At 43.8% G+C, this 27,621-nt stretch overlaps 1 protein-coding gene across 2 annotated transcripts in view; it reads left to right on the top strand.

Annotated features, from left to right (window-relative positions):
* LSAMP (limbic system associated membrane protein) overlaps window positions 1-27,621 on the top strand; it is a 1,187,184-nt gene that overhangs the window by 1,139,435 nt on the left and 20,128 nt on the right. The window contains exon 7 of one of the 2 annotated variants that reach the window (XM_030203920.1): window positions 5,250-5,282. The exons of the other annotated variant lie outside the window; for it this stretch is intronic. Within the exon in view, the coding sequence (XP_030059780.1) occupies window positions 5,250-5,282 (33 nt within the window). The remainder of the gene's footprint in view (window positions 1-5,249; window positions 5,283-27,621) is intronic. 2 annotated transcript variants of the gene reach the window in all.

Here is a 27,621-nt window from a genome sequence, read left to right as displayed (position 1 = left end):
TTGCTGCAAGTGTTTTCTTGTATGTTTTGGCAGTTGGAAACTATAATGGAAATATACCAGAATAAAAACACTTAAAGACAAAACAAAAGAAAAAGGAAAAAGCTGCAAACGAAACAGACAATTGAACAAAATTGATTTTTTTTCCCAGGCACACTTCTATTAAATATCACATCCCTTAATATTTATCATTTTATCTGCGCCAGTATACAGTGGTATCTATTAAGCTCTGTAGCTAGTGGAATAGTTGAAGGTTTCCCATAGTGGATTTGGAAATTCACCCCAGTAATCCACAGCCTTGTAACAGATGACACTGTAAATGAAAAACAGTCACCACACTGAAACTGATAGATTATATAATATCTGGTCTACTTTGATCATTTTAATGCATTTCAGTTTTCTAATTAGGTTTTTGTAATCCTGGGTTGATGTGTTCAATTAGGCAGCTGGCTAGAGCATGCCCTGTGGAATAGAAACCAGGACCAAAACTGGGAATGGATAAATCCAGGAGGCCAAATAAGCAGTTCAGACTTTTGCAAAAATCCACTCAATAAGTCAGCTGACACCAGATATGATGCTGTGAGACAGCATTTACTTAATGAATTTCAATGGCATTGAAACATTCTTCTGTGGCAAAGGCATCAGTAACATAACTTGAAGCTATATTTCAGATATGGGTTATTTATGAAGTTGATCAAATGCATCCCCTTCTTGCAAGATAAAAAGGCTGCATCTCCCTTAATCCTCAATCCTACCTCATGGGTGGCAGGGGTTAAACACAGTTCTCCTTTCTAATCCTTTTGCAAGGAGCAGATGGGATTATCGGTCCTCTGTTTACCAGATTATCAGTTCAACTTTTGAATTGGTTATCACTTACCGTTTGCAGGTAGCAGTAGTGGGATTCAAGGACTCTGAATTCAAAGGTAGTCTCCTTAATTGGGGTCCTGTGAGCTGTACCGGGACCTTTAGGACTCCTGCTCAGTTGATAACATCATTCCATATCCAAGTTGGTAGGTCTGTGAGGGAGTCTATAGGATGCTGCCCCAGCCCCTTAAGAATACTCCCGGGGGTTCTTTCACCAGGGTGGGGGGTAATGAGGGGGTTCATGCCGCACCGGGGGGGCGGTACGCTGTACCCAGGGGTCGGGGCGCATCTGCGACCGCCCCGGGTGTCAGCGCCCCTAGGAACACCACTGCCCTTCAGCCGCCTTTTCTCCAAGCTGAAGAGCCCCAGCCTCTTCAGCCTTTCCTCATAGGAAAGTCGTCCCATCCCCTGTATCATCTTTGTCGTCCTTCTCTGCACCTTTTCTAATTCCACTATATCTTTTTTGAGGTGCAGCGACCAGAATTGAACACAATACTCGAGGTGCGGTCGCACCATGGAGCGATACAATGGTAGAATAATATCCTCATTTTTGTTTTCCATCCCTTTCCTAATAATACCCAACATTCTATTTGCTTTCCTAGCCGCAGCAGCACATTGAGCAGAAGGTTTCAACGTATCATCAACGATGGATGACACCTACATCCCTTTCTTGGGCCGTGACTCCTAACGCTGAACCCTGCATGACGTAGTTATAGTTTGGGTTCCTCTTTCCCACATGCATCACTTTGCACTTGTTCACATTAAATGTCATCTGCCATTTAGACACCCAGTCTCCCAGTCTCGTAAGGTCCTCTTGTAATTTTTCACAATCTTCCCGCGATTTGACGACTTTGAATAACTTTGTGTCATCAGCAAATTTGATTACCTCACTAGTTACCCCCATCTCTAGGTCATTTATGAATATGTTAAAAAGCAGAGGTCCCAGCACAGATCCCTGAGGGACCCCACTAACTACCCTTCTCCATTGTGAATATTGACCTTTTAACCCTACTCTCTGTTTCCTATGAAGAACAATTTTGTCTCATTGTGCAGGCTTTGCTGATAAGCCTCTTGGACTATTGTAATCTTATATTATTTCAGTTGCCCACTTCATTTGATGAAAAAACTACAAACAATTCACAATATAGCTTTTCATTTGATTTATCCATTGAAATAGTCAGATAGTATTTCATTGTTTTATGTTAAAATTAACTGGCTTCCTATGCCAGCAAAAATTATGTTTATATTTTTTTGTTTATTGTATGGAGTGGCACCGTTTTATTTAGTTGAACATTTTGTTTTTGCAGCTCCTATTAGATCGTCTAGTAATATCAATCTATTTGCCTTTCCCTCGTTAAGGGATAAGAAACGACTCAATTGGAAAAACTGCTCTCCTTTCAGGCTGCAAAATTAGACAAGGAAATTTCTGCTTTTTAAATAACTGTTACTGACTATAAGGAATTTAGGCATCAGATTAAGACATAATTTGTTTCAGGAATTTCTAATTGAGCTACTATTGAAAAGGTGTGATCAAAATAAATAAAACCTTAGATCTGTTTTATGAAATTAGATTGTGTTTGTACTAGACTTGTATGTTATATTTGTTTTATCACAATGTATTATTTTATGTGATTTATAATTCTTGGTTATGTCCAGTTTTTTCCACTATTATGCGTGTAGAACTATAAGGTTTACTGCAGAATATAACATGTAAGGCTTACTGCAGAATGTTTTATGTAGCATATTTGTCAAACTGGACAGCTAGACGTGAAAGATGCTAGGTTTATACCACCTATTTTTTTCCATGTGTGTGTTTTTTAAATGGTTGCTGCTGCTGTTCATTCTGGGAAATACACATGCACTCCTTATAGGCATGCTACATTCTGCAGTAAGCCTTACAGTTATATTCTCACATGCATGTTACATTATATGTAAGCATGTTACATTCTGCAGTACATATACATAGTATGTATATGTTACATAATATGTATATTATGTTATATTATATCACTCATGAAGATACTAAACAGAATCAGCCCCAGGGCAGGCCCTTGAGGCACTCCTCTCTTTTTCAAAATGAATGTCATTTACCGTTACCTTCTGTTGCCTGTAAGTCAACCAACTTTTTATCCAGTTAACCACCTTGTGACATGTCCCCAGGCTGTTAGGTTTGTTTATGACTCCTGTGAGGAATTGCATTAAAGGCTTTACTGAAATCCAAATTCATTATAGCCAGCACATACCCTTTGTCTAGTTTTCTGGTCACTCAATTGAAGAAATCAATCATTTGGCATGATCTGCTTCTGGTAAATACCATGTTGCTTTGAATATTGTAATCCACTGGACTATAAAAAGTTAATTACCCTTCAGCAATGCCTTCGTTACCCTTGCCCCTACTGAGGTGAGACAATGGCCTGTAGTTACCATAAAATGTAATACAAGGATTTGTGATGAAATAGACAAGAGTAAATATTTCCTGAGACCTGGGCAGAGAATACTCCAGACAGGGCTGGCTCAAGGGATTGTGGGGCCCTGAGCTAACTTGCATCCGTGGCCCACCACCCTCCTGCTGCATCGGTGTCTTCTCACATCGATTCCACCCCCTACTCCCAGCAGGTTCAGCATCTCTCTGACCCTCGTTCAGTCCAACGTCTCTTCCATTCTCTCCCCACCACCCTGGTCCGGTCTCTCTGTCCCCACACTGCTCCCTACTCACAGCAGGTCCAGCATCATTCCTTCTCCTCTCCCCCACTCCTATTCTTGTAAACTGTGTGCAAGTTGCTGGCAGCAGCAGCAGCCTGCATACAGGCTACCTTAACCCAGGCCTGGGCCTTTCCTTTGTCGCAACCCACCTCTTCTGATGCAATTTCCTGTGAGTGGGACACAACAGAGGGAAGACCCAGGGCCTGGGTAAAGGCAGCCTGTCTTCAGGCTGCTGCTGCTGGTAACTTATATACAGTTTACAGGACTGTGTGTGGTGGGGGGAAGGGAAGAAGGGAGAGAGGAGAAAGCAATTCCAGACCTCCAGGGAGGGGATGCAGAACGAGGAGAGAGAGACTGGACCAGGAGGGTTGGGGATAGAAGGGCAGAGATGCTGGACTGAAGGAGGGAGGGAAAGATGCCAGACCCTCAGGAGGAAGGGAAAGAGAAGGCTTAACCATTAAAACAAGTGACATCAGAGGCAGGGGATTTTGATGCCCTTTATAACCAGTGGCTTGAGCTTGTGCCCCACCTGGTCTGATGGTTGAGCTGGCCCTGGTTTCATAACTAGCACACTTCACCATTTTATGTAATTAACACTGATTTCTATTTATTTTAAGTCAATGACAAATAAAGGAACGTATTAATTAAAGTTCCTTAAAAAGTGTTTTAACATGCATTTTTAGCGTTCTTTATTCCCCTGAACATGGGATTTACTGAGGGGGCAAGGTTTGCTAACCAACATAGAACCTCTCCCATGGGGAGAGGGCATTTTGCTTGAAGAGCTAGAGAACTCTGGGAGGATCACCTTTTTGAGAGTAATTCCTAATTCGGGCTAGATGGCCCATTTATAATACTGGCCTGGGAGCATCATTAGGTATGTTAACCTGTTTAATGCTCTCAAGGAAATTAACTAATTCTTAAGCTGTAATTAGCTCTCAAAAGCTTAACATGGATCCTGAGATTTATTAAGATTTATGTTAATCTATATCAATATTAATAAGCTGTTTTGCATTTATTTGCATGTGATGCAGCTGATGAGCATTTGATGCACAGTGCCTGACATTTTCCCATGCTATGAATAATGCACATTAAAGCACCTTAGCAGGTAGGTCCCAGAATTTTCCAGGGTCAAAACTCTGGGCCCCATCCAGAATTTCTTTGCAAACAAAATAATTTGCATTTTGCCCAACTTTATCTATTAACAATCCACCTATGCATGGCATCATAGGGCATTTTATTTATTTATTTATTTATGGTTCATTTGTATCCCACATTTTCCCACTCATGCAGGCACAATGTGGTTTACAGAAAATTAAGAACATTACAATAAAGGAAATATTGCAAAGGGGACAAAGAATAGACAGAAGGAGCAGTAGCTAACAATGGGAAACCAAGCAGGGTGGGGATCATGAAGGAAATGATGTTACCACCAGAGGTTGTTGCTTTGTCATATCAAGGAACCTATATGGCCAGTGAGTTCAATGTTTATGTAATACAAAACAGTGGTTAAAGCTGAAATTTTCCATATCAATTGTGATATCCTATCTTGTGGCAATCTACTACTTGAGATCCATTATCTCTCTTTTCTTCCCACCCTATTTTCTAAAAGTGGACAGTGTCCAATTGTTTATCCTCTTCATTCACTATTTATCACTAAGAATTTTGCTGAATATTTTTTTTTCTAGAGAGTGATCCCACTGATCATTTCAACCATGAAGGTACAGTAAAGCAGTTTCCTTGTTTTTCTTATGGCTTTATATGAGTTTTTCATGCACCTCCAGCCCTTTTCTTTTCTGTAAATTAACCATTTAAACGCAGCATTGGTGCTAGTCTTAAATTCACCCTTTGTATATAGTAAATGCCTTTCCGGTCCTGCCTGCCTCCCCAGCTCTGGCTGTTCCTAAATACACCTTTGATGGCAAAGGGGAGAGTAGGACAGCAGAGGGGAAGCAACAAAAGAAGGTAAGGGGAGGAGGTGGAGGAGAAAAAGAGGGGAGTATGAAAATGGGGGAAACGGTATGGACAAACAGGAGAAGAAAGAGCAAGGGAGACTAGGAGTAGAAGTAAGAAAGGCAAAGGGATCCAGATGAGGAACAGCAGTGGGGAAGGGAATATGGAAAGCAGAAAAGAGGAGGAGAGGAAGTGTTAGGGAGAAGAAAGAGAAAGGTGGGGAAAGATAGGGAAAAGAGTGAATGTAACTCTATAACCGAAAGTAAAGCAGAAGAAGCAACTGAAAAAGGGAAACTGTGTACAGCAGAAAGGTGGAAAGAGTATGGGAAAAGATGGCAAGCGAAAGGAAAATGGAGAGAGAGACAGCAAAAGGTCAAAAGGAAATGAACAAGGCAAAGGAAAGAGAAAACAAGAAACTGTGAGCAAGAAGGAAAAGGAAAGGAAGAGAGGAAAGCCAAAGGAAAGAAAGGGAGTAAGAGCAAAGAAAGGTATGGGGAGATATATATAGTAAAGAAAATTGCAGAAAGGTGTAAGGCAGTAGTCAATAGGAGGTATCAAAGGATAGATCCTTGCAGAAAGAAAAGGAAGCAGGTATCCAAGCCTAACCTAAGAAGGAGGAGTCTAGCCTACTGCTGCTGCTGCCTCTGCCCTGGAGATTTGGTAACAGAAAGCTATGGAAGTTTTTTTAATGGGGGGGGGGGGGGAGGAGATTTTGGAGGAGGAAGGAAATGATAAAGGGAAGGCAACTGTCAAGCTTACAGCTTATCCCATGCTCCAAAATCCCTTCCTACAGCTCCGACAACATGCATGGCAACAGCAGAGAAGGATGTATTCCAGTGCTGCATGTTGGAACACAAAGAAACTATGCCTTTGTTATGGATGTATTGTATGGAAATATTTGCTTCAGTTTACACCTTTTAATACTCTCTCTAGAAATGTTACTGGCTCTTGCTTTCTTAAGTCTGTAAGTATAGCTGTAAGTCTGCATGATATGCCAGGGCAATCACACAGCAAGATGGCAACTAGCAAACTGGCAACTACATCCAATTTGCACAAAGTCAAAGTAAAGCACCCAGTTTTGTTATAGGCCAAAGCGATTCCTGGTCTCTGTCCTGGATTTTCAAAAGCAGTGGGTCTTCATGTTCATACAGTATCTGCATGTTTTGCATAGCACACATAGCAAGTAGGCACTGGTGCTCACTGTATAGATCCGAGATTCTCAAGCAGTCCTTGGGACACACTTACCCAGTCGTGCTTTCAGGATATCCACAATAAATACACATGAGGTAAATTTACATGTACTACCTCCATTGTATGCAAATCTATCACAGTCATATTCATTTTGGGTATCCTGAAAACCTGATTGACTAGGTGTATCCTGAGGATTGGTAGTTTGAACCCATTTCCAGAAAATTAAGGGATTGAGGGGCCCTTTCACAGAGCGGCAATAAGCCCAACGCAGACTAACCACTCGCTCTTCCAGGACTGGCCCAATGCGGCCACAGTCCCATCCCAAGTGCGTGCCATTTCTGAGGGAAAAAGAAAACTCCAAGAAATAGCCTGGTGGTAATCGGGCATTGCTGCCCGGTTACTGCTGAGTTAGGGCGGGAGCCCTTATTGCCACATCAATGGGTGGCAGTAAGGGCTCTCTGTTGCATGGCCATGTATGCTGAGGGCTTTTTTTTACCTGCTGAGGGTACAAAGGGCCCTGGCGTGTGGGAAAAATGGCCCCCACTGCTAGTGTAAGGCCCTTTTTCCTACAGCTTGGTAAAAGGACCCCCAAGAAAGGTAGGCCCAGATGGTCTTAAGGGAGGGTGGAGGGGGTGCTTTGGGAGGGTGCACTTGGAGGCTGTGCAGGGTGGGGAGATGCTTTTTTGGGGGGAACCTAAGGGATAGGAGGATATGCTGGGAGGGCTTCCAGGCAGAAGGGGTGTCACTGTGGAGGGAAGAAGAAGAACAGCAGCTTCTGATTGTAAGCATCAGCCCTTTAGGAAGTGTCAGGGTGTATCGGGCCATGGCTTAGAGGCCTGATACTTCCAGGATGGCAAAATAATGCTATTTGTGAGTTTGATCACAAGCAGTGTTATTCCTGTACCATGAGAGTGACTAACCTGTGGTACTGAGCTACCACAGTTACTCCCGTGACACTACCACATCTTAGTACCTATCCTCCTTTGTGTGCCGCATAAGAAGATTTACTATTTGTTTCTCAACAATTCCCCAGTTTGAGTTTCAACAAAATTTCTGATTTTGGGGACTCGCATTACATACTGCAATCAAGGAGCCTATTGTTTTCCATAATGTTGTCATTTGCATTACAGAACAAAACAAAAACTTGTATTCAAGTGGGTAATGATGTGACTGTGGCATTCAACATTTCAAAACTTTATACAAAAATCTTCAAATCAAACAGTTCCATTCAAGTCAAAGAAATCCATCCAATTTCCTCATTAAGACCTATTGGTTGTAATATTTTCAGTTTCAAAATCCAAATTGTTTATGCTTACTAAATAAAAGCATGATAGCAAGTTCTTAGTCAAGCTTATACCTACCAACAAGTCATAGGTTGGGCCCACTCATCTTCTGAATAAAAACAGCATCTTTTTTTTCAATCCTTCAGCAATGGTAAGGGTATCTAGGGGGCTAAATCAGAAGGATCTTCACCTGTAAATGATGATTTCAGACAGCTGCTATTTACACGTGAAGATCCATACAACACTGAGATTTCAAAAGGTAGCAGAGTGATTTGAGTGTTCCTTGATCAGGACACAAATCTGCACATTTATTCCCCATTTTGCAAAGGGAATGCATATTTACAAGAAAAAAATTTCCTCATAAGTGTTTATACTAGCTCAAAGCAGTGGCGTAGCCAGACTTTGGCAGGAGGGGGGTCCAGAGCCCGAGGTGAGGGGGCACATTTTAGCCCCCCCTTGGCTCCGCCGATCCCCCTGCCACTTTTGAGCCCCCCCAGTGCCGCCGCCCCTCCCCCATCTCAACCACCTCTCCCACCACCACCAACCCTCCCCCGCCACCGCCAGGTGCCTTTGCTGGCGGGGGTTGGGGACCCCCGCCAGCAAAGGTACCTGGCGGCGGCGGGGGAGGGTTGGCGGCGGCAGGGGAGGGTCGCAGTGGGGGAGGAGGGTCAGCAGCGGGGGGGGGGGGCGTGAAAGCAGGGGGGCCAGGGCTAAATCTGCAGGGGCCCATGCCCCAGTGGCCCCACCTAGCTACACCCCTGGCTCAAAGACACAATAGAATTGGAAAAAGTGCTCATTTTGATCAGGACTGTACATGAGGGAGTAAGAGAGTTATTATACTTAATCCTCTGTTTATTTGCACAAACAAAATGAAGAAAAAAAAACTGTAGCCTCACTACCTATTTGGCAGCAATTATACATCTAGGTTTGTCAAATTAGATAACTAGACGTGAAAGCTGGTGGGTTTATACCACCTATTTTTTTTCTATGTGTGTATTTGTAAAATGGTTGCTGCTGCTGTGCATGCTGGAAAATAGACATGCACTCCTTGTAGGCATGTTACAAAAGGCTCTGCATTCCTCATAGCTTATTATAAAATACTGGAGAAGTATAGCATGTTCCAACCTGGACATCTGAATTCTGATCTCAGCATTCTATGTAAAATAAGCCTTTACACATCTTCTAAACATAAAAATTTGTTGTTCCCTGCTTGCCAAGGAAACTACACAGTAATACATTTTATACCTCCTCCATCAGCCCAGCACATGTATATTTTAAGATGAAACTATTGCTTATTAAGGACTGCCTAGCCTAAGAGTCACCCAATAGCATTGTCAAACCCTGGGTCTTCTCTACAGAAGTACAGAGTACTGATTATTTGTACAAAAATGACATGAAAATGAAATGGTGACAGATTCTCTGCAACCTTTTTCTTTTAGCAAAAGCTGTTGCTATGCTGTTCTTAGGGAGAAGCTGACCATCTGCCAGCAGATGGAGCCAAAGGCTTGCAGACCTACTGCTTTCTGCTGGGAATGAATTATTAGGAGAGACATGCTAGAAAGCTTCTTGTAGATTAAGAGGATCAATGTTTGGTTACAGTGTTATCAGGAATTACCTGAGAAGAGTTTGGGGAAAGAAGATGCCCACATGGAATGCTTTCCTTGATTAGACACTGATATTTTGATAAAGATTCAGTGTAGGTATATAGATGATTGATTCTTACATAAGTACATATTGCCACACTGAGACAGACCAAAGGTCCATCAAGCCCAGCTTCCTGTTTCCAACAGTGGCCAATCCAGGTCTCAAATACCTGGCAAAATCCTGAAAAAGTTCAATACATTTTATGCTGCTTCTCTCAGAAATAAGCAGTGGAGTTTCCCCAATTCAATTTAATAATGGTCTATGGACTTTTCCTTTAGGAAGCCAGCCAGACCTTTTTTAAACCCCGCTAAGCTAACCACATTTACCACATTGCCACCCCACCAATAGTTTGAGAAACCTTGAAAAATGCTGATGACTTTGGCAGATCATGGAATTATTTTGAAATATTTTTTTCTCTGAGTCTGCTGGTTAAAAAAAAGATTGATGGGCCTCCCTAGGGAAATGGGACTTGATATGCCACCTTTCTGAGGTTTTTGCAACTACATTCAAAGCGGTTTACATATATTCAGGTACTTATTTTGTACCAGGGGCAATGAAGGGTTAAGTGACTTGCTCAGAGTCACAAGGAGCTGCAGTGGGAATTGAACTCAGTTCCCCAGGATCAAAGTCCACTGCACTAACCACTAGGCTACTCCACATCTGAACCAGGCTGAAATTGGCCAGGTCTGAAACTGATGTTGAATTGGTCCTGCCATTATATACATAATAACATTTTTACTGCAGTTTATTGCCCAATCTGAATTTCCTATCTCCTATTACTCGAGAGATAATTCACACTAGATCCTGCAATTCTTTTTCTTTATGGAAGAAAAGCCAAAGATTTGAATAATGTTTGTGAATTAGAAACCTAGGGTTGGCAATAAATCAAAATGTAGAAACATATGGGATGATATTGAAAATGATTTAATCAGGCAGGAGACACTCCTGCCTGGTTAAATCACACTGATCGGGTGGTTCCCGGATCTTCAGCTGTGCATAACCAGACAATGGAACTGAAAATCCAGAGAGATTGCTCAGGCACTTTCCCGTTAATGCCAGGGTGGTCCAAGGGCAGAGTCCTGATGGAGCCAGGATTTACCCAGTTAGTGGTGAACTTTAGACCACTAACTGGAGAAGTGTCCAATAAAGTTGGGAAAGTGAAAAGGCTGTACTAACTGTACCAGCCAGTTATATGAGTACTGGTCTGAATATCAGCCAGCATCCAGAAAATGTTTGGTGGCCGGCTAAGACACAGATTTCAATGCCAGATCCTGGATTAGGTCGAGTATTGGATGTCAAGGTCATATTCTGCCCATGGCATTCTGCAGCTTTAAAATCGCTGACTGCCACAGGCTTAATATCAGCCCGATAGATAGTGACAGCAGATAAAAACTATCCCCCAGATTCTGTATAGATTGCCCACAGTTACAGTAAGCTTGCAGTGTTGGGCTGGGCACAGATCACAGATATGCACTTAAAGTATTTGGCTAAATTGATAATGATCAATAACCAGCCTTAACAAGCACTAATTTGCACTGATTATTGTCACATGTGTATCCGCTCTGCATTCCTATTCTACAACCTGTGTGCATAATTCCTTTCACACACAGTTTTAGGGGCTGAGTGACAGTGATCTGGGCCCATGGGCAGTAAAGGTCATTGGGCACCCCCTGACCGCTGAGCGCTGCCTCCCCCCTCCACACTACATCCCCCCTACCCCCGCAGCTTCTGCCTCCCTCCCGTACACTACAGTCCCCTGAGCCTCAGTGGGCCCTCCCCAGTCTACCTTGAAGGGCCCTGCTGGTCTAATGGCTTCTTTGGGGGCAGGAAAGAGCCCCACTCATTCCAGCCCACTACTGATATTCTGTCCTGCGCCACCATGTTTTCAATATGGGTGTGGAGACTTCCCACGATACTCTCATGGGGCTCGACAGTCTCAAGAGACTGCCACAGGGAGTCTCGGCAGGCATTTTTAAAACACAGCGGCGTGGCACCGGGCAGAATAGCAGCAGCAAGTAGGAAAGAGTGTTGTTCTTTCCTGCCCTATAGAAGCCACTAGACCACTAGGCAGTGGCATAGGAAGGGGGGGCGGTGGGGCGGTCCGCCCCTGGTGCATGCTCTGGGGGGGGGGGGTGTCGGCTCCGCTGGTTCCCTGCTCCCTTTGCCCCGGAACAGGTTACTTCCTGTTCTGGGGCAGAGACAGCAGGGAATCAGTGGAGCCGACACAGCTCCCAGCGACGTGCACTCGGGGCGGATCGGCGTTCCCACCCACCCCCCGCTTTCATATGGCAGTAAGAATGTGTTCCGAGGGGGTGCGTGCGCCGAGGGGAGGTGCGTGCCAAGGGAGGGGGTGCGCCATGCTGCACCTGGGGGGGGGGTGCGCAGCGGTGACCCACTCCGGGTGTCAGCCACCCTCGCTACGGCACTGCCACCAGGACCCTTGAAGGTGGAACTGGGGAGGGTCCACTGAGTCTCAGGGGGTTGTATTGTGCAGCAGTGGCAGCATCCGGGGGAGGGAGAAACTATGGGCCCTAGGGTACTGTCTGGTTGCCCGAATGGTCAGTCCACCCCTGCACAGCTCCAAAGGGTGTGTGGCCAAGGGAGGGGGATGGTGCATCTAAGATTTAGGCACAAAATTATAGAATACTTCCATTTCAGTGTCTAACTGACAGTAGTTAAGTGCAAGCATTTACACTAGCCTTTGGCAGGCATAAATGTTTGCACCTAAAATTAGGTGCAAAAATGACTTAAGCTAGTATTCTATAAAGACAGTTCTGCTTGGAACTGCCTTTATAGAATGTGTGCTTAATGCACACTATCCTGGCACCTAACTTTGGGCACCTAGAATTCCTCCCCCCCCCCCCCCCCTCATATGACCTATTCAGTCTGCTCATCCATACCAACTACTAATCTCTACTGTTCCTTAGAAATCCACCATGCTTGTCCCATGCTTTCATGAATTCAGACACAATCCTCATCTCCACCACCTCCACTGTAAAGCCGTTCCACGCATCCACCACCCTTGCTGTAATAACTATGGAAAGGAAAATAATGTTCATCTCATATTTTCTGAAACTCAGCTCTATGATTTCCCATCTGAATTATCTTTGTTACAATAAGAAACCCTTAAGTACATTTATACCTCATAAAAAAAAACAATCAGTATAGTGGATGTTGTCACTTAAATGATTGCCCCAAAAGGCAGTATTTCCTTACCTAGTTATCTCATACTTCATCTGCTGAATAATTAAATATTAAGGATTCCATAAGAGGTACGTTAATTGCTGTCTCTTCTAGAGCCATTAAAAAAAACTAAAAACTGTATAAGCACTGACATATCAGCACTGAGAAATACTAGGATAATAATTCTGACAGTAAGTTACTGGAAAAAGAGGGATGGATGAGTGTAAGGTCCCAGAGAGTGTGAAAAGGGAAACATAGAGAGGCATCAACTGATTAATGTAAAGAGGGAGGGAGGTAGTTCAGGAAAGGAGACAAGACAAAGAATGAGGGGTGGAGGAACAGTAGAAAAGAGTGGGAAGTTGAAAAACTGATTGTGGGATAGGGGACAGTCCATGAGGGAAAGGGAGAAACACCTATACGACTATAGCCAGAAACACATTTTCTGAGACATACTGCTGCACACAGCCACACCACTCCATGTACCCCTTTCCCTCCACAGATTCTCCACAGAAGAATTCAGATATGTCTCAGATATTCCACATATGTATCCTCATACCCCTGCAGAGGTCTCCCAAACATTCCAAATCCCCACACCCCCAGAGGTCTCCTAGATATGCCACACACACAACTGCATAGATATACACCCATATTCTGTTCATAAACACAAATTGCAAATCTTTCCATTAACACAAACCCTATCACACAGACACACACACTAGCAGTCACCACACATCTTCCATACAACCCCTCTACCAACTATACACAGAGCCCCTACTACCCTATCAAGACATATTTTACTAGGTCTCTTTCCAAGGAGTTCACCACATGGTCGTGCCTGAGTCTGTGAATGAAGGAAGTGGAAACTACCACTGTGTAGTTTTCTTCCATGTAGCTGGATTTGACTATGCACAGTTTGCAACAAGGCCAAAAAACGAAACAAAAGAACTAATTTCATTGGTGATATTTATTTGTTTATTTTTCATCATGCTTTCAAGCGACCAAAAAAAATATTTGCATTTTTCCTGTCATTTCGATGAATGCCTATCTCCAGTGAAAATGATGCAATGATGGATAAAAAAAACTCAAGGCCAGATAACCAAATGCAGTGGTAAAACGAAGAACACAAGACTAGCATTGCTAAAAGATGTGTCGGTACAAAGCAACTGTTTCATGCTATGCAGACATTGCAAAATACCTCGGCTAGATGAATATGTCAAGCAAACAGGTGGGAAACAGCAACTCCTCTATTAAAGCATCTACATTCAATGCCGGTAGAAGCATGGACATTGATTAAATTATGCATGCTAATATTTAATATTATCCATGGACTGGCGTCTTTGCTTTTAATGTTGGTACTGTCCTTTTCTTCATCTGATAGAGGCCTCTGTTCAAGCCTTCAGTTGAATCTTTGTTTCTCATTATCTGCTCATATGAAATATAAACGTATACACTCGCTTTCGATTTGTTATCAATTGGAAAAGATCTGCCGCCCAATATTCAGCGCTATTTATCCGGCCAGGAGCGGGTCCTGGCCAGTGGCTTTGCTAGGTGGGGAGCCAGGGGAGTGGCCGCTCCCCCAAAGGGAGTTCTGCCAGTACCGGCGTCTATTGTTTTTCACTGAAAATGTGCGCCAGCACTGGCGGAAGTCCGCTCTCGCTTCCCCCGTGCTGTCAACCTGGCTCATCCTGGCTCCGCTTCTGGTCCTGGCCGGTTAAGTAGTGCTTAACTGGCTATTTGCGAATATTCAGTAAGAGATAGCTAGTTATCTTCCGCTGAACATTTGCAGTCAGCGCTTAGCCTCAGATTCAATATAGTACACTTAGATTTAGGTGCCAAAATCAGCGCAGATTCTATAACACCGCACATAACCTAATTGGCTTAACAAGTTAATGAGAGCTGATAGCAGCACTTAAAAAGCAATCATGAACACTATTTATTTATTTGTTTATTTATTTAACACATTTATATCCCACATTTTCCCTCTTAGTTGCAGGCTCAATGTGGCTTACACAATACCGGAGAGACAGGCTCTGTTTCAATAAAATACAAGTACACAATATAGAAATCAACTTGAAAAAGACATAAGTGTAGAGCAACAAAGAAATACAGGGGGTGGTGATAGAAGTCCAAAACGGTCCATAGGTTTTCTGTGTCACTGGAAGTAGAAAGTTAATTTGGGTCAGGGGGATAGGCCTTCTTAAACAAGTTGGTTTTCAGTAATTTCCTGAAGTTAAGATGGTTATGAATAGATCTCAAGGTTTTGGGCAAAGCGTTCCACAATTGTGTACTTATGTAGGAAAAGCTGGACGCTAATTGCCACTGATTAGAATTTAGGCGCACAACTTGCTAAGCATATTCTGTAATGATGTGTGCCAAGTTTCTAATGTGCAGAAGCAAAAAGGGGCATGGTTATGGGTGTGGAAATGGGCATTCCAAAATGTAGGAGCCTAGTTATAGAATATGTCCCAGTGCGCCTAAATCTATACAGAGATTTACCCCAGGCTTTCATTGGCATAAATGGATGCACTCAGATGATATCAGCGCTGAAATATGAACTAAGCATATTCTATAATCGGTGCATAAATCTGGGTGCCGATTATAGAATATGCTTAGTCGGCACTGATTTCAGTGCCAATTTTTTAGGCACCATATATAGAATTTCCTCCTGGCTATATCACGCTATACAGCCGGCTATCTACTAATATCAGCTAAGTTTGGCAGCCAGATTGGGCCTCCGAAATTGGGCCACCAGCCAGTGCTGAATATTGACTTGGACGGTTAAGTTGAAACTGTCCAAAAATAAACTGGATAGTCAATGCCGGTCACTGGAAATGGCTCGGCATTGAATATTAGGATTCAGCGCTGACCGCAGGAGTCAGCCCGGTTAATTCCTGCGACATGAATATTGGCCCCCTGGAACTCATTGCCATATACTATTAAGCAAGACATAAACTATAGAGGTCTTAGGAAGAAACTGAAAACCTATTTATTCAGATAGCATTTAGGTGATTAATCAGCTCATTTTCGAAAAAGGGCGACCATCTTTCAACACAAATCGGGAGATGGGCACCATTCACACAAGGCCACCCAAATCGGCATAATCAAAAGCTGATTTTTTGACACCCTCAATGGCTTTCCGTCGCGGGGACGACCAAAGTTCACGGGGGGGGGGGGGGGTGTCGGCAGGGAAGCGAAGGCGAGACTAGGGTGTGATTAGGAGATCGGCGTCCTCGGCCGATAATGGAAAAAAGAAGGGCGGCCCTGACGAGCACTTGGCCGACTTTACTTGGTCCATTTTTTTTCATGACCAAGCCGTGAAAAGATGCTGGAATTGAGTAGATGACCACCAGAGGGAATCGGGGATGACCTCCCCTTACTCCTCCAGTGGTCACTAACCCCCTCCCACCATAAAAAACAGGTTAAAAATACTTTTTTGCCAGCCTCAAATACCATACTCAGGTCCATCACAGCAGTTTACAGGTCCCTGGAGCAGTTGTAGTGGGTGCAGTGTACTTGAGGCAGGCGGACCTGGGGGGGGGGGGTTGGGGGGCTCAGCACCCAAAGTAAGGGAGCTATGCACCTAAGAGCAATTTTTGAAGTCCACTGCAGTGCCCCCTAGGGTGCCCGGTTGGTGTCCTGGCATGTGAGGGGGACCAGTGCACTACAAATGCTGGCTCCTCCCATGACCAAATGGCTTGGATTTGTCCATTTTTGAGATGGGCGTCTTTGGATTCCATTATCGGCGAAAACCAAGGGCAGTCATCTCTAAGGTCGACCCAAATGTTGAGATTTGGGCATCCCCGATCGTATTATCGAAACAGAAGATGGCCGTCCATCTTGTTTCGATAATACAGTCAGGGACACCGCTTTACGGGGCCGTCCTTAGAAATGGGCGCCCCCGTTCAATTATACCCCTCCACGTTTTACATTTTAATTCTGTTAATTCCATTTTTTTTCTTGTTGTTTTTTTTTTAAATTACAATCTACATTGAAACTTTGTGGTAATTGTGGAATATATATATATAGTATTGTATTGTACTGTATTGTATTGTATTGTATTGTATGAAGACAGAGAAGATATCAACAGATGCATTCAGAGATCAAAGAAATGAAATGAAAGATGCACAAGTTGCCCAAATTGTCTCTACTACTATGTATTATTTCTGTAGTGCTACTAGACCTCTCAGGTGATTTAACATAAATCTTGATTGGGGGTAATATTCAATGCTGCTGTATGTCTGGGAACTAGGACTGAATATCCAGGTACGCGCAGATGATCAGCACTTATTCGGTTAAGTGTCAATATTCAACCCTTAACCAGAGGGCCACCGAGAGATACAGCCGGGCCTGGGGCAGGACCACCGCTCCCCCCCCCCCACCTCCTTCCCCACCTGGGCCACCGCACCACGCCCTCCACTCAGGCCGCTCCCCCTCCCCATTCTGGCTGCCGTCCCCACCTGCCCCTTACCTTCCTGTGTCTGACTGCTCCTCCCTCTGTCTGTCGTCTCTTAGACTTCTGCTCCTGTGTGCCAGGATCCAGATGATTACATTAACACAATAACCCGGGTCACCTGGGTTATCATTTTAATACAATCATCTGGGTCCTCCTGGCATAAAGGATCAGGAGAGAGACAGACCTGAAAGCAGATAGGCAGGAAGAGACTTGCCTGCACCAGGTCCCCACTTGGAGGCCGGGCCCGAGGAATTTTGCCCTCCTCCCGGCCCCCCATCTCAGCTGCCCTGTTAACCAGATAAGTTAAACCAAGAAAAGATAAGATACGTAATTGCATAAGCGCAGATTCTGCCCCTAGATCACCCACAGGATATCTGGTTTCTGTTTACTGATTAGAAGGATGTTTAGTAGCACTATCCAGGTGAGTGCCGCTGAATATCCCCAGATAGCCAGCTGAGCATCATTAAACCAGGTAAGAAACTTCTCCTACCCAATTAAATGTTTTTGAATATCCTGCCCAAAATGTCCATTTACCTGCTAGGAGCTCAAGTGTGATAGAGGACTTTCAGTTAAGAGAGGTTTGGGGTCTAAAAGACCCAGGTGCAATATAGGCAGTAGCCCAAGTGAGAACGAGGAAAAAGATGCAGCAAAGCAAGAACCAAATGCAGGAGCAGTGCTTAAAGCAAGAAATCTCAAATTCTTGCACCTGCAATGTATCTCTGCTAGGCAGATAGATCCTATGGCCCATCCAGTCTGCCCATCCATGCCATCTACTCTCCCTATCACTCCTTTAGAGATCCTATGTACTTGCCTTTAGCTCTCTTGAATTCAGGTACTGTTTTCATCTCCACCACTTTCACTGGGTGGTTGCACCATGGATTCACTACCCTGTCCATTAAGAAGTATTTACTTGGGTTACTTCTGAGTCTATCCCCTTTCACTTTCATCCTATGCCCGCTCATTGCAGAGCTTCCTTTCAATTAAAAGAGGCAAGCCTTACTAGACTGCCCTTCAGCAATATCGCTTACAGAAATGTTAAAAAGAACTGACCCAAGAGCCGAACCTTGCGGCACACCACTGGTAACCTCCTTTTTCTCAAAATGATCCATTTACAACAAACCTTTGTCAACTTCAGCTCAACCAGTTCCCAACCCTGTCAGCCACTTTAGGGCCAATATTGAGGGCACTCATTGCCGTCTATGTGAAACCAAACCATTCTCAAAATCTAAATACACCACTTCTAGCGCTCTCCCTCGATCAAACTCTGTAGTCACCCAGTCAAAGAAATTAGGGGTCCTTTTACTAAGCTGCACTGAAAAATGCCCTGCGCTAGTATAGACACATGTTTTGAGCGCACACAGAATTATTTTTCAGCGCACCTACAAAAAATGCCTTTTTTAAATTTTTGCTGAAAATGGACGTGTCTTCAAATTGAAAATTAATGCACATCTATATTGGGTCTCAGACCTTACCGCCACCCATTGACTTAGTGGTAAGGTCTCATGCAGTAACAAGGCAGTAATGACCTATGCGTGTCAAATGTCACTTGATACGCATAGCTGACACGTGCCAGAAATTAAAAAATATTTTTCGGGTGTACGTAGCAGACACGCGCCAAAATTGAAATTACTGTGAGGGCCATGCGGTAACCGGGCAGTAACTCCAATTTGGCAAGCATTAGGCATGTGTAGGTGCCTATACAGCTTAGTAAAAGGGCCCCTTAAGCAGGTTTGTCTGACAAGACCTGCCTCTAGTGAAACCACGCTGCCTCAGGTCCTGCAATCCATCGCATTTCAGAAACCTCATTATCTTCTGTTTTAAAAGTGTTTCAATTAATTTACTTATCACAGAGGTCAGACTTATGGGCCTATAGTTCCCAATCTCTTCCTTACTTCCACTTTTGTGGAGAGGGATTGTATCTGCTCATCTCCAGTCCTCCGAGACCATTCCCAACTCTAGAGAAGTCTTGAAACGGCCAGCCAGTGGAGCCACTAGAACTTCTCTAAGTTCCTTCAGTACCCTCAAATGTATGCCATCCGGCCCCATCTCCTTGTCCACCTTTAGTTTAACCAGCTCCTCACGAACACAGTCCTCTGAAAATCATTCAGGTACTACCACCCCTTCATTTCTATTTGTGTTTGTCTTCTGCAGTCCTGCTCCCGGCCCTTCAACTGTGAACACAGAACAGAAATATTTGTTAAGCAATTCCACCTTATCTTTATCAGCTTCTGTGTATTTCTCCCCTTCACCTTTGAGTTTCACAATGCCACTTTTGCACTTCCTCCTATCCCCCCCCCCCCCCCCTTTTACCATTTGGCTATTTTTCTTCCATTTGCATATTTGCATTCCTGACTACCAGCTTCCCTTAGCTTTTCCTGATATTGTCACCTGCTTCCTGTTACTGCAATTTCATGTAGTTTACAAAGGCCAGTGGAGGAGTAGCCTAGTGGTTAGTGCAGTGGACTTTGATCTGCAGCTCCTTGTGACTCCAGGCAAGTCACTTAACCCTCCATTGCCCCCGGTACAAAATAAGTACTTGAATATATGTAAACCACTTTGAATGTGGTTGCAAAAAAAAAAAAAAAAACCTCAGCAAGGCTGTATATCAAGTCCCATTTCCCCTTCCCTTCCCTTTTCAGTTACTACCTTTGAGAACCAAATCAGCCTCCTTTTCCTCCTACTTTTATTTACTTTCCATACAAAAAGTTATGTTCCCCTTACAATAGCTCCTTTCAGTTTTGCTCACTACTTTCCAACTTCTTGCAGATGTTCCCATCCAGACGGCAATTCTTCAAGATAATCCTCCATCTGAACAAAGTTAGTTTTTTTAACGTCTAGAACCTTCACTTTTGAATGAACCCTCTCCGCACCTCTCTTAATATTAAACCACATCATCTGGTGATCTTTGGGTGCCAGGTGATCACCTAGTATAACATCAGAAACATTCTCCCCATCAGTAAGCACTAAGTCCAGTATGGCCCCATCAACTGCTGCAATAGCTCCCCCTGTAGAGAATCCAGGATCTCCCTATTTCTAAAAGACCTAGCGATAAAGATACCCCAATCAACATCTGGCATATTAAAATCACCTATTAATAGTACTTCCCCTTTCATAGCTATATTTTGAACATCTTCAATTAAATCTCTGTGCATTTCTTCGGTCTGTGAAGGAGGTCTGTATATCATACCAATGCAAATACATTTGCTATTCCTTCTTTTCAGATTGATTCACACATGCAGGTCCTGCAATTGTGTAGTTTTAATATTATCTTTAACATATAATGTCACTCCCCCCTCCCTTTCTTCCTACCCAGTCTTTCCTGAACATTTTATAGTCTGGTATAACTATATCCCACTCACGGTTCTCTGTGAGCTATGTCTCTGTAATCGCCACTAAATCCAAATCAGCCTTTTCCATCACAGCTTTCTAGACGTTGTCCCTTTTCCTATTTGTGTAAGGTATTTAATGCTTCACTTACTTGAGGGCTTGTACTTACCTAGGGGCTTTGATCACCCTACCTCAATGATTAAAGTTTAAAGCCCTGGGCAAAATATGTTGGCTGTACAAGGGTGGTGCATTCTCATAACCAATAAATATTCACCATGTGATCCTAAATGTAATGTTTCTACTGCTTGTGTCACTCTCCTTACTAGAGTCCTGGCATGCCACCTCTGTAGCTGCTGGTTTGAAATCTACTGATCCTGCCAGGGAATGAGTAAACTGTGAATCTTATGCAGTCTTGCTAATGCTCATGGAGCTTCATACAAACATCACATTGCAAATTAGTGTTCTAGAAAAAACAAGGTTTTTAAGCATTACAAATAATTTTTAAAACATTTAGAAGAAGCTGATAAGTAAACAAAATTCTTGAGATTATCTGAACAAGCCAACCTGAAGACCTAGGAGACTACAAAAAAAAAACATTTGGTTCAAATTACTACCATATCGAAAAATTAATCTGAAAAAGTCCATAAAGCTTGTGTCATTTAGACTGAAGCTTGTATTATTCCCTTTATCCTCACAAACCTCCTGGTACATAAACGTGCAGATAGGAAAGCACCTAATGGGCATGATCAGTCATTACAAAGCAGGTGTCTCCTGTTCACAGTAAATGTTGGGAAATTCATGTAATTAAAGAGAGAAATCTACCCCTTGGGAAACAAGATGGCAAATGAGGCAAAGGCAATTAGTGTCATGCCCTAGACAGGCTCAATCTAAACCCTGCTAAACAACCTAAACAAACAGGGTTTGTTATGATTATTAGGATTTTTACCTGGTATAGCCTATCATCACGACACATACACATTTACTTTATTGGGTGGGAGGGGTGGAGCTCTAGATCCATCATGCTGAAAATGTTTAAAATAATAAAAACAAAAAGAAACAATGGAAACTAGTCTAACAAAACAATGGAGGACCTATGTTAGTGCTACTTTTATTTTACAATGGGGTCCTTTTACCAAGCTGTGGGAAAACCTGACCTTAGCGCGCTCATATGCAGGTTTTTCCCATGCACTAAGGCCATTTTTCCCACAGCCAGAAAATGTTTTTTCTATTTTGTCAATTGATTGTCATGCATTAATGTTGCCATTAGCATGTGGTCATTAATAAAAATTAGTGCGTAAGCACTTACCGCCATCCATTTTGTATGCAGTATGGGCTCACATGCTAATCCTGCACTAATCACATGGCAATATAACTGATTAATGCAGAAATACATATTCTTTGCCCCCTTGACATGCCCCCTCCATCGAAAAGAATTAAAAATTATATTTCATGCAGTTTGTGCTCGTAAATGTCAAATTTACCGTAGGACGCCTTTAACAAGCTTGCTATTATTGACAGTCTTAACGTCTGTTTAATATTTCTCTCCAAAATCTCTTTTGGGGAGACACCTTTCTGTTTTTGGAAGTTAACAAATCTAAGATTTCTCTCTCTTGTAATATTTTCAATAGCTTCCAGCTTTCTGTGTATCAAAGTATTATTTTTAAGTAAGGAAACCGTCACAGATTCTAATTTAGATGTTTTAAAATTGATATCTTCCAACTTTTCAAATGTTTTCTTTTGCTCAGCAATATTTTGAGAAAACCTAACAGAAATATCTGAGAATTTCTTAATATGAGAAGATTGCCCCCAAAACTGGTCAAAATGCGATTTCTTGAAGTCCTCAATAACAAGCCATTGTGTTTCCAGTATAAATACTCGTGGTTTTTCAGGCACAGCAACTGGAATATCCAGCTCCAAAGGAGATAGGATCTTCAGGCCAAGATTCTCACTTGTAGATGTCATGTCACCAACACTATATTCCTGCAGAAGCTTGCTCAGTTGTATCTGCAAGCAATTCTCCCTCATCCAAGAAATCTAATGCTGAGGGGAATGCTTGAACTCCGTCCTGCACACCACTCAACTATGACGCAGGGCATGGTAGATGTCTTCAGTCCTTCAGGCTGAGCAAAACCTCTGAGGCCTGGAGGGATGCCAGCTCTTCCTGTGCAAAAACATCCCTCAGTGGCCTCTATTAACCCAGGAAAAAAACTGAGCTGGAGCCACGTGTTACAAATGAATCAATCAGACCAGTAGTTGAGGAGGGCATGACCTTTCTCTTCCTCATGCGTCACATGGCCGGACAGACTAGTGGTGCCACTTCCAGAGCCACTAGTCTGTACGGCCATGTGACGTTTGCATTAGCCACTTGAGCAGTGCTAGTTTATTGGGCGCCCTTTCCCCTGAAGAAGCCCCACCAGCGAAACGGGTCCATTGGGCGGGAAAGCCCTTCCACGTTACTGCTTTGAGCTAAGTGGTGTTTATTTTCTCTGAATCTGCCTTTGCTAATCAGGCAGCGGAAGCAGTGGCCCGTCTCATCTCTCTGGGCAAAGTTACATATGCCCTCCAAATATCTAGCTTTCCCAACCTTGAATCTGCTCATGGCAGTTCAGTGCAGGCTCAGCCTTAGCTAAGTCTGTAATTAAAGAGGAACCCAGTTTCAATTAGTTAAAGAGATATAGAGGGGCATAATGGAACAGAAACGCCTATCTCCATGGGCGTTAATCTCCGAGAACGGGTCCGTGAAGGGGCGGACCGAACCGTATTATCGATAAAAAATAGACGCCCATGTTGTATTCGCCAATGTGTGAGCTGGGCGTTTTTGCTTTTCAGCGATAATGGAAAGGGAAAGTGCCCAGCTCAAAAACGAATAAATCCAAGGCATTTGTTCGTGGGAGGGGCCAGGATTCGTAGTGCACTGGTCCCCCTCACATGCCAGGACACCAACCGGGCACCCTAGGGGGCACTGTTACAAAAACAAATAAACAGGTAAAAGAGCTCCCAGGTGCATAGCACCCTTCCATTGTGTGTTGAGCCCCCCAAATCCCCCTCAAAACCCACTGCCCACAAGTCTACACCATTACTATAGCCCTAAGGGGTGAAGAGGGGCACCTACATGTGGGTACAGTGGGTTTGGGGGGGTTGGACGACTAATAAGCATTAAGCAGCACAATTGTAACAGGTAGGGGGGATGGGCCTGGGTCCACCTGCCTGACGTCCACTGCACCCCCTAACAACTGCTCCAGGGACCTGCATACTGCTGCCTGGGAGGAGGGTATGACATTTGAGGGTGAAAATAAAAAGTTGTGAAACATCATTTTTTTGTGGTGGGAGGGGGTTAGTGACCACTGGGGGAGTCAGGGGAGGTCATCCCCGATTCCCTCTGGGGGTAATCTGGTCATTTAGGGCACTTTTTGGGGCCTTATTCGTGAAAAAACAGGGTCCAGGAAAAGTGCCCTAAATTCTAGCTACAAACGCATCCATTATCGGCGAAGGGCGCCCATCTCTGTTCGGGTGATAACCACGCCCCAGTTCCGCCTTCGACACGCCTTCGACACGCCCCCGTCCACTTTGTCCGCATCCGCGACGGAGTGCAGTTGAAAGCGTCCCAAATTCGGCTTTTGATTATACCGCGTTATTCGTTTTTGTGAGATAAACGCCCATCTCCCGATTTAGGTCGGAACTTGGGCGTTTTTCTCGTTCGATTATAAGCAGGATAGTTTATTAGTATTAATTAGCATTGATACATTACCCAATAATGAGGATACCAGCAATTCAGTCAATCATACAGTGGAACAGAATCACACGACACATCAGCTCTCGGTGGTACTCTGTCTCTCTCCTCCATCAGCATCTGCATCTGCCTCTGTATCTGCGTCTGTCTCTCTCTCTGTCTCTCCTTCTGCGTCTTACACTTCTCGGGGTGCTTCCTTTATACTGTCTTGCTTCCTTTATACTGTCTCAACCCAATGGATTCCAATAGGATCCAGCTTTGTCAGCAGAACTTGCTATCCCTTATCAGTTGATAAGGAACCGATAAGGGTGACTTCATTAGGTCCCAGGTTCCAACTATACACAAAAGGGGTGCAAAGCACAGGTGGCGAGATGACTTCATCGGTCATTCTGCTCTTCTCAGCTATTCTCAGCTCCCCCTCCCTCTGAGTACTCTCTAACTACGTACATCTACCCCTTATCTACTTTCATTAGCCCAAAACATCTTTCATGACTCTTCACTGATGCCAGTCCCAGGCATGTTTATAAGAGCAAAGGACCCCCTCCCGTGCCAGCTCCCTGAGAACTCAGTTCAGCTTCTGCTGCAGAAAAAATGTATTTTGTATCAGAGATGACTTTGGATTTTTAAGAGAAGCCCAGCTCTTATTATGAGCCATTTGCTTGCAGAGGCCTAGCTCTTTAGCCTGAGCCATTGACCTGTATTTTACTGAGAGCAAGGGCGGCCATATATATACAGTGGTTAGGTTTGCACTTTACTTTTTCATTAACTGTTTGGCACATAGTGGACTAGCATGTTTTTTGAAAAATTTCTCCTCAAAAAAATATAATTTTTCACGTTGTGGTAGGGGGTTGGTTGATGACTGATGATTAAACTGTGGTGACTCTCCATGAGTAATTTCAGCAATTTTGCTGTGTGTCACCTGTCCGAGGTCTTTGCTCCCCCTTCACTTATTCTGATATCGTACATGTTGTAATAATCAACTCCCTTGTATATGACTGTTGTACAACACAAATTCTAGTGGAGTTTTTCCCTCTTTTTTGCTTGTTACCATAATATACATAACGAATATGCATGAAATAGATTTTTATACAATTGAAGCAGTACATTCAAATCTATCTCATGCATAATTCATTGCTGATATGAAAGCCAAATTGGTTGGGTGTGTCCTGAGGACTGGGTTGAGAACCCTGTTTTGGTGCAATAACAAAAAAATTGTCAAATTTGGAAAACATGGATGAAATGAAAAGCAAATCTGAACAAAGACTGGCAAACCATAGATGCCAACCTTCTTATCAAAGATAGCACTGGGTAATGAGGATGCTGAGTATCCGGTAAAAAGATTTCACCTACAATTTGCTTTGTTAATATTTATTCCTGTGGCCACACCTCTCCTACTCTCCTCCACTCTCTTTTACTCCTTCTCTTACTCTCAGCTGGTGACATCAATCCCAATCCTGGCCCCCCTCACCAACTATTATCCCAACTCTACAGATCTCACCGCGACCTCTCTAACCTCATCTCTATTTCTCTACTCCCCTCCTCTTCTCTGCCCTTCTCTTGCGCCCTATGGAATGCCCGCTCTATCTGTAACAAACTCGCCTATATCCATGACCTCTTTATCTCGCGTCACCTCCATCTGCTCGCCATAACAGAAACCTGGCTCTGCCCTGATGACTCTGCTTCAGTCGCAGCCCTGTGCCATGGCGGTTATCTATTTTCACATACTCCTCGCCCTGCTGGCCGTGGGGGCGGTGTTGGACTACTTCTCTCTCCCTCCTCCAGATTTCAACCCCTTCTTCCACCTCAATCTCACTGTTTTTCCTCCTTTGAAGTCCACTCTATCCGCCTTTTCTCTCCTCTGCCTCTTCGAATAGCAGTCATTTATCGTCCCCCTGATAAGTCCCTTTCATCCTTTCTCAGTGATTTGATGCCTGGCTTGCCTTCTTCCATGATCCTTCCTCCCCCTCTCTCATCCTTGGTGACTTTAATATTCCTGCTAATGAACCTTCCAACTCTTAAATTTCCAAGTTACTCGCTTTAACGTCCTCCTTTAATCTCCAACTATGCTCCACCTCCCCCACTCATCAAAATGGTCACTGTCTTGATCTCATCTTCTCCTCCAACTGTTCACCCTCTAGTTTCCTTGCCTCTGATCTTCCCTCCTCTGATCACCATCTTATAACTTTCACACTTATATCTCCTCCCTCCCAGTCCCGTCCTATCTTATCTAATTTATCTAGGAATCTTCACGATATTGACCCTTCATCTCTATCCTCCCATGTTTCAAACCTCCTCTCTACTGTGGCACCATCCACATCTGTCAACGAGGCTGTTTCTTCATACAACAATACTCTATCCTCTGCCTTAGACACTCTTGCACCTTTGATGACCCGCCCTGTAAGGCGTACAAAACCCCAACCTTGGCTGACTTCTAATATCCACTACCTACGTTCCTGTACCCGCTCCGCCGAACGCCTCTGGCGGAAATCTCGGGCCCTTGCTGATTTCTTACACTTTAAGTTCATGCTGACCTCCTTCCAATCTGCTCTTTTACGTGCCAAACAGGATTATTATATCCAACTGACCAACTCTCTTGGCTCTAATCCTCGACTTCTCTTCACCACATTGAACTCCCTCCTCAAGGTGCCCCCTCCCCCAACTCCCCCTTCATTATCTCCTCAGACCCTTGCTGAATTCTTTCACAACAAGGTTCAAAAGATCAACCTTGCTTTCTCTACCTCACCACCTCTCCCTCCACTAGTCCGTTCCCTCTCTCTCTCCTTCCCCTCATTCCCTTTCCTCCTTTCCTGAAGTTACTATTGAGGAAACTACACTTCTCCTTTCTTCCTCAAAATGTACCACCTATTCCTCTGATCCCATTCCCACCCACCTTCTTAATGCCATCTCTCCTGCTCTTATTCCATTTATCTGTCACATTCTCAACCTCTCACTTTTCACTGCGACTGTCCCTGCTGCCTTTAAACATGCTGTGGTCACACCTCTCCTTAAGAAGCCTTCACTCGACCTAACTTGTCCCTCTAATTACCGACCCATCTCCCTCCTTCCTTTTCTCTCCAAATTACTTGAGCGTGCTGTTCACCGCCGCTGCCTTGATTTTCTCTCCTCACATGCTATTCTTGACCCACTACAATCTGGTTTTCGCCCTCTCCACTCAACCGAAACTGCTCTTACTAAAGTCTCCAATGACCTATTACTGGCTAAATCCAGAGGTCAATATTCCATCCTCATTCTTCTTGATCTTTCTGCTGCTTTTGACACTGTCGATCACAGCATAC

Source organism: Microcaecilia unicolor, chromosome 5 (genome assembly GCF_901765095.1).
Source record: "Microcaecilia unicolor chromosome 5, aMicUni1.1, whole genome shotgun sequence".
Taxonomy (NCBI): domain Eukaryota; kingdom Metazoa; phylum Chordata; class Amphibia; order Gymnophiona; family Siphonopidae; genus Microcaecilia; species Microcaecilia unicolor.
This window is presented reverse-complemented; position numbering and strand designations above follow the sequence as displayed.